At 39.4% G+C, this 13,379-nt stretch overlaps 1 protein-coding gene across 1 annotated transcript in view; it reads left to right on the top strand.

The window, feature by feature from the left end:
• Positions 1-13,379, top strand: part of vegfc (vascular endothelial growth factor c) — a 56,175-nt gene that overhangs the window by 25,704 nt on the left and 17,092 nt on the right. The window contains exon 4 of the mRNA XM_066718148.1: positions 2,656-2,795. Coding sequence (XP_066574245.1) covers positions 2,656-2,795 — 140 coding nt within the window. The remainder of the gene's footprint in view (positions 1-2,655; positions 2,796-13,379) is intronic.

Genomic DNA, 13,379 nt, shown 5'->3' with positions numbered 1-13,379 from the left:
GGCCTGCACCCTGTCACAGCTACACATTCACAGGCTTTGTAAAGACAGGCATTTCAAAACACACAAGGAAAGTAAATAGCATCACAGGACAGAGCAGAGGGGTAATCATTTACGACTCTTTTCACAAGAAGAACCACTATATAAAAGGTAAAGGGCACATCATTAGTGATTTTCAAGTCTTACCTTGTAACTGTAAAAGGCCTATAAGAATATATATTTCAGTCTGCTAAGAAATAGAGTAATAGTATTCCTGGGAATCTGGCTGATAGATATTGGAAAATGTAGAAAATAACAAGGAGTTGTGTCACAATGGAATTTACAGTTTTCATCCAGGAAGATGAAATGGACTAACATTACACATACAATGGGTAACGCTGGCCAAGCAGGCTGTAACGTTGGAGAAAGCAAAAACAATACAATACGAAACAAGGGAAAACAAACACATCTATAGTGTTGCAGTTTCAGCTGACTAAAAGCAGATCTCCACTGACCTGTAATAAGAGAGGTGACATGAGTGCGTAGCTTGAATACTTTTATAGGATTGCTATGTGTACTGTGTGCTCGACTCCTTTGTTTAATACTGGATCGAGGAGACATTTTATTGGAATGACACAGATGCCAGGTGTCACTCATGCACTTCATCCATATTGAAATGGTTTTCTAACAAGGTGTGTTCCTTCATATTCATTTTCTCTGGCAACTATTTCATTTTCAGGCACCAACCTAAACACAAAATGAAAACACAATACATTGGCACATAACATGCTTTCGAACACGATGGAAAAGGTCTCATTTTTTCCAGAGAGGACTTCCGCTCAAAATGCTAGGAATGCATTTGTACAAGGGCAGATCTGAATGTTTGAAATCCACAGTCAACTGTGGTCAGGAAAAATTCTGCAAGTGAACCAGACTGAATGTAAAAACATAAAAACAACAAAAACAACAACACAATTGGCTTTTCATTCACAGCACTCTGATTTGAAACACTTTCAATTGAAATAGTTACATAAAGTAGCCCCATTCTACTATTTTTATATTTCTTAGCAGACACTCTTATCTAGAGCAACTCATAATTGTTACAATATATCACATATATTTAGGATATTTAGGAAAAATCACATTATTTTGACATCAGATTTATTCAGCTGGGTTTTTACTGTACCTTGTACCTTGCTCAAAGGTGGTTTCCCCAACGTACAACTGAACTCACAACCCAGGAGAGCTTAGCGGTTTATAAAATGTGTTTTGTGAAACTAGACAAGCTTTAGCCTAGGTAAAATCTATCGATTATCTGTTATTTGAGTAACTGAAGAAATCCTTATATACATACATACATACATACATACATACATACATACATACATACATACATAATTGCAGTATTAATTTATAATTGAAACAGAAGTTCAAACATACCTTTAACATATAACTTATCTTAAACATGTACCACAAAGACTACATGGAAAAGCATCTAATATAGTTATTGTGACCAATCAGGAGTGAGCAAAGTGTAGCGATAAATCCAGTCAGTGGGCTGCTTTACGACGTGTTTTATTTGCTCCTGGTGCATGAGTGCTGGCCTTGCACTGTCTAATTGATCCGCGTAGACCTTCAGTTATTTTGACATGTAAAGATATGACTGTTTGACACCTTCGGATTCCACAGGGTTTCAGGTGAAAGGTTACTGGGCTAAGGAACTGTGACCCATTCCAGAGGAGGTTTATATATGCATATAATTAGAAAATCATATGTTCTTCGTACGCAAACGTTCATCAGTTAGCCTGTGAAGGGAAGAGCACCTCCCTGTTAGTTAGGTGGTGTCAGTTCCCAGGTCAAGTCTTCTTGTCAGATCATCTCATTACCGCGATCAGGAAGAGAGAAGTGGTTTTAATATTTAAGGCAGGCCCAATGAACCTGTGCCAAGTCTTTGTGGTTGAGAAGAACTCTGTTGTTCTGCCAAACAGTAAGAGTGCTCTGACCGTCAGGCCGTGGTGTGAAGCCAGGAACGGGTCAACAGGATTAGTTTTAATGACCATTGTGGACTGTGTGTCAGTGCGTGAAGAAGTAGAAACAGCTTTCCATCTCTTTTCCCATCAAGACTTTCTAGATTGTTCAAGGACTATTTTCAGAACTATTTATATTTCTGTGTGTGTGTGTGTGTGTGTGTGTGTGTGTGTGTGTGTGTATTCAATCACTATTTTGGTAAATAAGCTCAAACCATGCATATGCATTTTATACACAAATGTACTGCAGATGACTCTATATAATTTACTCCACTGAGGGTTTCTAGTTGAATATACACCAGCTGTACTATTAAGGGGTCCTCAATTATACCCTCACTCTACAGGGCGCAACTTCAATCCGCTTGTGGTCTGTACATCAACTGTGTAGCTTCAGGTCAGGAGTTTATTGAATACAAAATGATATGCAGATGAAATTATGATTCTAGTGAATGTTATTGCCCAACACATTCTGAATTTCACAACATTAAATCAGGCAATACATACATACATTAATCTAAAACAGAATTCATTGTTGAGGCTTCTGCTTTTTGAGAAGTGTTTTGTCTTTGGAAATGTCAAACGGTTTTCTGTTTTTGACAGTTTCACTGATTGTATACCTTTTTTCTTCTTTCTTTCTCTTCTTGTTTTGTAGGTAATTGAGGTAACCAGTCCAGTGCCTCAAGGAACAAAGCCAGTCACAATCAGCTTTGCAAACCACACGTTATGTCGCTGCTTGTCTAAGTTGGATGTCTACAGACAAGTGCATTCAATCATTAGGCGGTCTCTACCAGAGTAAGTACTTGGCTTTTATATCCAGTGTTATTGCTTTATGTGTCTACCTGTAAAGTACTGTTTTATTCTTAAATCTTCAAGCAGACAAAACACACGGGGCTAGATATTCGTAGGGTTTGCGCTCCAAAATGCTAATTATTTGCCATATTAAAAACCCCGTTCTGTGCGGTGCAATCCATTCTGCGCCATTCACCCTTTAATTGTGTGTGAGGCGCAAAATGGGGGGAGTGGCTGAAATTATGCGTGATTCCTGCTATATTCCTAGCTGTGCGCCACGCAAAAAGCAGATTTGTGACGCGCAAAATAATGCGTTGAAAAGGGTGGCATTGGCTCCGCGCACAGCACTATTTCAGGGGACAGCGACTGGACAGCAAACAGTCAACAATGGGGCTGTCTGTTTTTATTGATGTTTGTATGTGTGCTGCACCAGAACAAGTTCCTAACAGTCTCTTTTTTGACAGAATGGCAGTACATGCATACATACATACATACATGGGAAAGGCAAAGAGCCTGCAGGGTGGCCGGCCTCACACAGACACAATTTGCCACCTCATATGTTCTCCACATGTTCTCGGGGTTGCGGTTGCTGGGTGTACAGTGCAGCATTGCTGTCCAAATGTCCACAGACATGCTGCATGCTACTAACTACGTTTTCTGTGTATGTATGTATGTACTGCCATTCTGTCAAAAGAAAGACTGTTAGGAACTTGTTCTGGTGCAGCACACATACAAACATCAATAAAAACAGACAGCCCCATTGTTGACTGTGCGCTGGAATGTGCTGTGCGCGGAGTTAATGCCATGGTTTTCAAAGCGTTATTTTGCGCGTCGCAAACCTGTTTTTTGCGTGGCGCACAGCTACAAATATAGCAGGAATCACACATAATTTCAGTCACTCCCCCCATTTTGCACCTTGCATACAGTTAAAGGGTGAACGGCGCAGAATGGGGTGTTGAATATGCCAAATAATGTGCATAAAGCAATTTGTGCCGCGCAAAGCTTACAAATATCTAGCCCAATAACAACGTGTTTGTTTAAATGCAAACCATTACTTAACTTGATTCACTTGAAGTTTCTTATTTCCAATAAATATGAAACAGTGTATTGGTGTGCCTTTTAAAATATATTCAGAGTGTTTAAATATTTATGGTAAAACTGAATATACAAATCTTAAAATGTTTTCATTAAAACCAAACAAAATGTGTTTCTTGGATTCATGGCTTATTTATGTATTTATTTTTCTAAATAAAACTCAGACTGGTTGAATAGGTATATGTGTAAATATTTACTAAACAACAAACATTTACAAAAATAACATCAACATCAGACTGTCCAGAATGGTGTTGTGGATTCTAAGCTCAAAATAATTTCCTACCTTTGACGGTTTTTGTTTTGGTGCTGACCGTAAGTCACAAACCCCGGGGTAAGGAAGGTTATAAAATAAATAAATAAAAAAGTACTGTTGTTTGCTTCTTTTACAAAATCAAAATACCAAAAAAAAAGACCATAAACATGTACAAATCTGACTGTTACAGAAGAAATGGACAGGTAACACCGGTAGCATAAGGAATTTAAATTCCATTCAGAACATTCTTTGACATTTTATTCTGATTCATATGAAGCTGTGTTAGTTGGTGAAAATTGTAATCAGATTTAGAGAAAGAGATTTGTCCGATATTTTGGGCATATTAAGCTATATTTCCCTGGTTTAAATTTACACTTGAGTTTGGTGAAAGATGAAGTGCCTCCTCTAGAAGAACATTTGTCTTTGGGATTTTGGGGGTTTGTTGATGCCTAAGAAAACATTTATGTTCCATGAAGCTGATGTGTGCAAACAGTTGAGCGGTGTTCCGTGACTTCAGAAACATCTGGGTTTTTTTTGTTTCTCTTTTTTCTGTCTTTCTTCAGGTTGTTATGTATCCAATTAAGCTATTTCCTTACAGTCTCCTGGTTTCCTTATTCCACACCCCACCCCCCAATGGAAGCTTCCTGCCGTATCGAATTGTAACGAAATTGCTTTCACCCCCGCCCCTAGTTTTCCATTGTGTTGTGTGTGTTTATCATCCCAGGACTGCTTATGTAGCTGAATTAGTGTGTTCTTTGGATGCCGTGGCTACATTTGTGCCATTTGCAGTTTACAGTAGCACTGACATCCTCCTGAGACTATACCATTTCACCTTAGGTAATTTAGTGTGGACACTTATAGTGAACTTCCTGTAACTCTGTTGTTATAGAGATAATAGAGGAAATTCCAGGCAGGATTTTAATGACCTTTCCATCTTGGGCATAGTAAAGCACAACTGGATATAGTGTAGCAAAAGACAATGATTCACATTTATGTATGTATGTATGTATTTATTTATTTATTTATTTAAGTGATTATATTTATGTACTAAGATGAGCACTACTATTGGTCTTGATTTATGGTTTATTCATGTTTTTAAAATAGTGTTTACCTAATTCAAGAGCTTGCTTTGGGGAGATTATTATGAAATTAAAGCTATATATTCATGTGCAGACTTTAGTGCGAATCTCTGGAATTTGGTGGCCGTCGTTTTGTGTGTGTGTGTGTTTATTTTCCGTGCACAGGGTTAATATCAATAAACTTATCATAACATTTTGTTCCGCCGTGGCCTCCGTAAACAAACGTGCGCATGCAAGCTGTCTATAACCACAAGTCTGTTCCTTTGTAACACGAGGAAGGAAAATAGGCTATTTGGAAATGATAATAAATTATTGTGATTGGTCTTGGCATTTACAGCGCATACTTTTGAGTTATATCTGAGGTTTGCCCGTAGTATCATGCAGGGCATGTTGTTTATAAATATTTCAGTCTCATGGATTTGCAGCTCCATCGCAAAAAAAGTCCACTGTCAAAGAGATTTGAAAAACAAAAAGCATGGGGAACTGTATCCCTTGTGAACCTTTGGAGATTCAGTCTGTGAGTAAGAAAAAGCAGATGTTCTTTAGAGAGAAAAACATTCCTGCTTTCTTTAACAGTAAACTAGGAAAACATGCTGCAATTTTCACATTTCTTTTCTGTTATGCTTTTGTAATGTTCGTCTTTTGCATTTACAGTGAGGGAAAAAAGTATTTGATCCCCTGCTGATTTTGTACGTTTGCCCACTGACAAAGAAATGATCAGTCTATAATTTTAATGGTAGGTGTATTTTAACAGTGAGAGACAGAATAACAACAAAAAAATCCAGAAAAACTCATTTCAAAAAAGTTATACATTGATTTGCATGTTAATGAGGGAAATAAGTATTTGATCCCCTATCAATCAGCAAGATTTCTGGCTCCCAGATGTCTTTTATACAGGTAACGAGCTGAGATTAGGAGCACTCTCTTAAAGGGAGTGCTCCTAATCTCAGCTCGTTACCTGTATATAAGACACCTGTCCACAGAAGCAATCAATCAATCAGATTCCAAACTCTCCACCATGGCCAAGACCAAAGGATCCAAGGATGTCAGGGACAAGATTGTAGACCTACACAAGGCTGGAATGGGCAACAAGACCATCGCCAAGCAGCTTGGTGAGAAGGTGACAACAGTTGGTGCGATTATTCGCAAATGGAAGAAACACAAAATAACTGTCAGTCTCCCTCGGTCTGGGGCTCCATGCAAGATCTCACCTCGTGGAGTTTCAATGATCGTGAGAACAGTGAGGAATCAGCCCAGAACTACATGGGAGGATCTTGTTAATGATCTCAAGGCAGCTGGGACCATAGTCACCAAGAAAACAATTGGTAACACACTACGCCGTGAAGGACTGAAATCCTGCAGCGCCTGCAAGGTCCCCCTGCTCAAGAAAGCACATGTACAGGCCCGTCTGAAGTTTGCCAATGAACATCTGAATGATTCAGAGGAGAACTGGGTGAAAGTGTTGTGGTCAGATGAGACCAAAATCGAGCTCTTTGGCATCAACTCAACTCGCCCTGTTTGGAGGAGGAGGAATGACCCCAAGAACACCATCCCCAACGTCAAACATGGAGGTGGAAACATTATGCTTTGGGTGTGTTTTTCTGCTAAGGGGACAGGACAACTGCACCGCATCAAAGGGACGATGGACGGGGCCATGTACCGTCAAATCTTGGGTGAGAACCTCCTTCCCTCAGCCAGGGCATTGAAAATGGGTCGTGGATGGGTATTCCAGCATGACAATGACCCAAAACACACAGCCAAGGCAACAAAGGAGTGGCTCTAGAAGAAGCACATTAAGGTCCTGGAGTGGCCTAGCCAGTCTCCAGACCTTAATCCTATAGAAAATCTGTGGAGGGAGCTGAAGGTTCGAGTTGCCAAACATCAGCCTCGAAACCTTAATGACTTGGAGAGGATCTGCAAAGAGGAGTGGGACAAAATCCCTCCTGAGATGTGTGCAAACCTGGTGGCCAACTACAAGAAACGTCTGACCTCTGTGATTGCCAACAAGGGTTTTGCCACCAAGTACTACGTCGAAGGGGTCAAATACTTATTTCCCTCATTAACATGCAAATCAATTTATAACTTTTTTTAAATGCGTTTTTCTGGATTTTTTTGTTGTTATTCTGTCTCTCACTGTTAAAATACACCTACCATTAAAATTATAGACTGATCATTTCTTTGTCAGTGGGCAAACGTACAAAATCAGCAGGGGATCAAATACTTTTTTCCCTCACTGTACATCTGTGATGCCTTTATGTTTTAGGGACAACAAAGGGCTTTTCTAAGGTGCAGGCAGGCATATATAGTAATTGTTCAGTAAAATGAGAATTTGATAAAATATCATATCAGTGTCCAGGCAGTGTGCAGACGTGTCTGGGGATCTTAACTTAAACTTAATGAGTGTAATACAATTCTGTTTGCTTTATACAATAGAAACAAAATAAATGTGTGTCAGGGCTACCCCTAGAGATACACTAATTTTGCCCCAATTCATATTGTTTAAAGTTGAAGCTGAGAACATTAAGCAATGCAGCCTGTCATTTACAATATATATGAAAATCACACAGTAAAATTTCATTAATAGACACATTCCTACCCCTCAAAAACGGGATGTGTCATAACTTACACTTGGTTCCCCGGGTTTGTTTTACATTCCTCCGATGCATTGTGACTTTTTCCATGTTGGAGAGCAAGAATGTATGTTGTGCATATCCCCACATAAATAAATGGGGCTATCATTGTTCTCCAGATGTTCATCTTTTCTCACTAAGACTGTGGCAAGGGTTACCCGATACAGCACAAATACACATATATGTTATACATTTGTATTCTAATTTCATAGCAGATGCCCTAATAAACATTATTTTTACACACAGTTACCCATTTATGCAGCTGAGCTTTGTAGTTTTTTGTTGTTTTTAGTGGCACAATCTTACTGTAGCTTCCAAAGGTGCATGATGGGTAGAATGGCCTCCATGTGTTCCCTTTGGCATGGAACTGTAGCAGGGAGCTTCCACAGAGCGAGCTGATTAGAGTTACACATTCCAGTTGGTTAGTAAGGCTACACAGCTTAGTAAGTCCCATCCATTGCCTTAAGTGCCATGGACCTTTTCCATCAGTCCAAGGAACATTGGAGACCGTGCCAGTGAGAGAAAGCACTAACAGAGAGCCTATCTTCATCCTGATAGTCAAGAAGGTCAACAGAAATAAATATAAATACATATTATATATATATTCCTGTAACCTACCTTAACGAGACAAGTCATAACAACAAATTATCTCCCTAATAATGTATGTAGCTTTTGCCACTGGTATAACACTATTCATTGCTTATGGTTTTAAGTTGAAGATGCTATATTATATTCTAGTCTATATTATTTGCTTCAAACCCAATGTTTAAAACATACAGCCCCCTCGGTCTGCATCATAAGCTTTAATATCTTGACTAGATTCAAAAGTACATTAGAAAGACACAGCTATTTACGATGAATTTTTTAAATACTGCATATATCTAGATTGTGAGTACAAGGTTTAATAGTATAACGTTGTATTAATGTAATTAATTAATCATTTATTTTCGGAACGTTTCTGACAAACATATGTGTTAGTACATTAGGGAGACGTTGTGCAGTGGATTGTGGGAGCAGTACTTTTATTAACACATTTTAGAAATAACCAGCCAAATAATAGCTTATGTTTAAGGCTAAAGTTAAACAGTGTGCATATTATAAAAGCATGACTTGTTCATTAATGTATAAACATTATACATTATATTACCTGATATGGTTTCAGGGTAAAAAAATACTTTGGGAGACAGCAATAGGGATACACACTGATTATACCTTTACCCAGGAGCAAAGGTTTCATTTCAGAATTGGGGGAACGTGTCCCTTACACATATAGAGCTGGGGATACAGTATTGGGGGGGTAATTTAACTTTCTCTCAACATTGGGTCCCCCCTAAACCTGTCTGTGCCTTTACCCCTTATATTTGTATTGTACTTCATTGCGAAAACTAACAACAGGCCTTTTATCAAAGCATAATCTGTGTATAATAATATAATTAAAAAATGATTATGGCATATACACACACGTGTCTCCTTTAGGTCCGAAGTTTTTATTTTGTCTCTGTATTGAAGGTTATATACACTCACCTAAAGGATTATTAGGAACACCTGTTCAATTTCTCATTAATGCAATTATCTAACCAACCAATCACATGGCAGTTGCTTCAATGCATTTAGGGGTGTGGTCCTGGTCAAGACAATCTCCTGAACTCCAAACTGAATGTCTGAATGGGAAAGAAAGGTGATTTAAGCAATTTTGAGCGTGGCATGGTTGTTGGTGCCAGACGGGCCGGTCTGAGTATTTCACAATCTGCTCAGTTACTGGGATTTTCACGCACAACCATTTCTAGGGTTTACAAAGAATGGTGTGAAAAGGGAAAAACATCCAGTATGCGGCAGTCCTGTGGGCGAAAATGCCTTGTTGATGCTAGAGGTCAAAGGAGAATGGGCCGACTGATTCAAGCTGATAGAAGAGCAACTTTGACTGAAATAACCACTCGTTACAACCGAGGTATGCAGCAAAGCATTTGTGAAGCCACAACACGTACAACCTTGAGGCGGATGGGCTACAACAGCAGAAGACCCCACCGGGTACCACTCATCTCCACTACAAATAGAAAAAAGAGGCTACAATTTGCACAAGCTCACCAAATTTGGACAGTTGAAGACTGGAAAAATGTTGCCTGGTCTGATGAGTCTCGATTTCTGTTGAGACATTCAGATGGTAGAGTCCGAATTTGGCGTAAACAGAATGAGAACATGGATCCATCATGCCTTGTTACCACTGTGCAGGCTGGTGGTGGTGGTGTAATGGTGTGGGGGATGTTTTCTTGGCACACTTTAGGCCCCTTAGTACCAATTGGGCATCGTTTAAATGCCACGGCCTACCTGAGCATTGTTTCTGACCATGTCCATCCCTTTATGACCACCATGTACCCATCCTCTGATGGCTACTTCCAGCAGGATAATGCACCATGTCACAAAGGTCGAATCATTTCAAATTGGTTTCTTGAACATGACAATGAGTTCACTGTACTAAACTGGCCCCCACAGTCACCAGATCTCAACCCAATAGAGCATCTTTGGGATGTGGTGGAACGGGAGCTTCGTGCCCCGGATTTGCATCCCACAAATCTCCATCAACTGCAAGATGCTATCCTATCAATATGGGCCAACATTTCTAAAGAATGCTTTCAGCACCTTGTTGAATCAATGCCACGTAGAATTAAGGCAGTTCTGAAGGCGAAAGGGGGTCAAACACAGTATTAGTATGGTGTTCCTAATAATCCTTTAGGTGAGTGTATATATATATATATATTTATTTATTTATTTGCATAATATGCTTGAAAATATGCAAAGTATTACAAGGTTTTTCTATAGCAACTCCAAAGCTGTTTAACAGGACAGCACTTAAATAATAATAACCAAATAACTAACAGTAAGTTAGAAAGTTTCTTAGATTTGTATAACCCAACCGGACTATAACCAAACATTTGACATTTCTCAGTAGAACAGGTTAAAAATATCTACATGTTTCAGAGAGTTTCTTGCACCTCCTCAAACTTGTTTATATTTGATTGTTAAGATACCATAAATAATGCTCCTGCAACAGCATGCTTCATTTAACTTTAAAAAGCACATGCTTGTTTCTTCCATTCCCTTTAGATATCTTGTGAGTCTAACCCTGCACTGCTGTTTTGTATTATGTAAGGTGCAAGTGCATATGTTACTCATCAGGTAGCATTTCTGTAGAATACAATGGTGACCGCTGCAAGAAATCCTGCCTGTCTGCAGGAATGCGTTCTGTCCTTTTAAATCATGGAGCACATGGTAATTGAAAGCACACTGAGGAAGTCTCCTGAGCGTAGCTTCATAAAACAGTCATATACTTTTTTCAGGATTTAGGTAAACAGCCCTCATTGTATGCGTTCTTGCATCTACGTTAAACAGCTCTGTGTGCTTGGATCAATTGATTGGGTGCAAAACATTTTCACGGTGTAATTCTAATGCTATCAGAGAGTAAGCAGATAATTGCACCTGTCCTGCCTCTACACATAGTTGGAATTACACCTTGGCCCTCTTACCCAGCTCTTGTAAAAGATGAAAAGCTGGCTAACACAGAATATTATTGTTTAGAGGTCTGGAATATTAACAAACCCTGTATAAAAGTGGCACATTCAAAATAGTGCCTCCTTGACTATTATGTAATAGTGATGTTTTTAATTATGTTCCCTAGTTGGTTTGTTTGGTTTGTTTTAGAAGGGGGGATGGTAGTAGCTTTTTGATGAAAAACAAATATTTTCATTAATCAAAACCAAGTGATTGGATTGTCGTCATTATCCACAGTGAGATATTGAAGCATGCTGACTTCAGCGGGGAGGAATGCGTTCTTCGTTCACTGGCCAATGTCGTTTTGCCATTTGACAGGATTAGTGCTTGAGCGGGCAGAACATGCTTCTGTACTTCAAATATAGGAAATGACGTGGCTCCTGTTAGTATTTGGAGGTCGATATACATGTGTGTAAACCCTACCCACAAGCGAACATTAAAAAATTAAAAGGTTTCAATATAGTGAGGCTCTGTCAGTCACAGCGAGAGGCCACCGTACCTTGAGGAGGTAGGTGATATCATCGATCTTGTTTCTCTCTTGTGCATACAAAGACTGTTCAGTGGCAGGGCTCAATCCAGGGTGTATGGTTATGAAAATATGTGTGTTTTATTCAACATAAATAGCCAGGCGTTCAGTGGCTTGCGTATCATTTTGCTTTACAAACTGTAAATCTGTAATTTCTGATTTCTACCCATAGACCTTTCCAATACACTACGATCATATGAAAAGATGTGGTACGGTTGAGTGTACTGGGAAACAAGGACTGCAGGAAACATGGGGGTGGGGTAGTAGAGGGGGCTACGTGATAAAGCCCCCTCATTTTTAAAATATACCACTTCACCACTGCGGATGTAATTCCAAAGAATGTGGGACATCGGTTTATCATAAAGTAAACCCTATTTAGCAGCACAGACATTTTCAGACATGAACTTAATTGATGTTCTCTTCAGTCTTGCTACTTGAGGAGTACGTGTTCACAGTGGACGCAGACTGCCAAGGAAGGAGGAGGAGGTTTGGAAACTTTGGTGGCTCCAGACCCCTAGGACTCAGTAGTGGATGTCTGCTGCTGATAAGACTCCAATTCATGTGCCTTGCCATGAGAAATGTCTTTTAATTCCTGTAAATATACCCCCCATGACCAGACCTAACCTTTCGCCTAATGCCCCAGAGTAGTATCAATCTCCTCCTATTTAATCCAGATGCAGTACAAGCCTGAGTTAAATTTTAGCTGTTGGTTTCATACTGCACTTAAGAATGCTGATCAAAATCCCAGTGAGGTCACCTGTAATACTGCCCATAAACTGATGACATCACAGTGTGTAAACGCTGCTATAGAGAAGCCGTTATATATTAAGAATTTTGTGGGGTGGTATCTTAATTGAGATTAAAGATTTCAGGGTCCTCTTTCAAATTCCTGCACTGTTCGGGCTCAACTGATATTGGTCACGGTTTGCGATATTGTCAAGATGTTATCTATGTCCGTGTATAAACAGCAATACCACTGTAGGGTAGCAGGGTGGGCTCCACAGAGCAGCAAGAGGTCATATGCAGTTCTTCATGCTTTAAAATATATTTTACTTTGCCATTGATATTGTGGAAACCCTATTTTAATCTGTCCACTTACACTGCCAAAACAAACCAAAAAAAAAAGTCTGGAGAATGACAAACAACTCGATTAAAGCCGCACTGGGATAACGAATGGCATTATCTTTGCAATCTGTCAGAGCATTTCAATTCCAATTCTGTATATCCAGCCGTTTACCGGTGTGACACCTGCGGCACCATGTTCCTTGTGGACTAGGGAGGGGTTTTCTGAACTTGCATGATGTGGGTGTATGTTTAATTGTGTGACAAATGCCTCTTGGGAAAGGTCAAAAAGTGAATGTTTTTTTTTTTTTTCTATTATTTTCCACAGGCTGCTAAGTATGTTTTCTGGCACTACTTCCAGGCTTTGAAATATATCAAATCAACACTCTGGGGTAC

Source organism: Amia ocellicauda, chromosome 12 (genome assembly GCF_036373705.1).
Source record: "Amia ocellicauda isolate fAmiCal2 chromosome 12, fAmiCal2.hap1, whole genome shotgun sequence".
NCBI lineage: Eukaryota > Metazoa > Chordata > Actinopteri > Amiiformes > Amiidae > Amia > Amia ocellicauda.
This window is presented reverse-complemented; position numbering and strand designations above follow the sequence as displayed.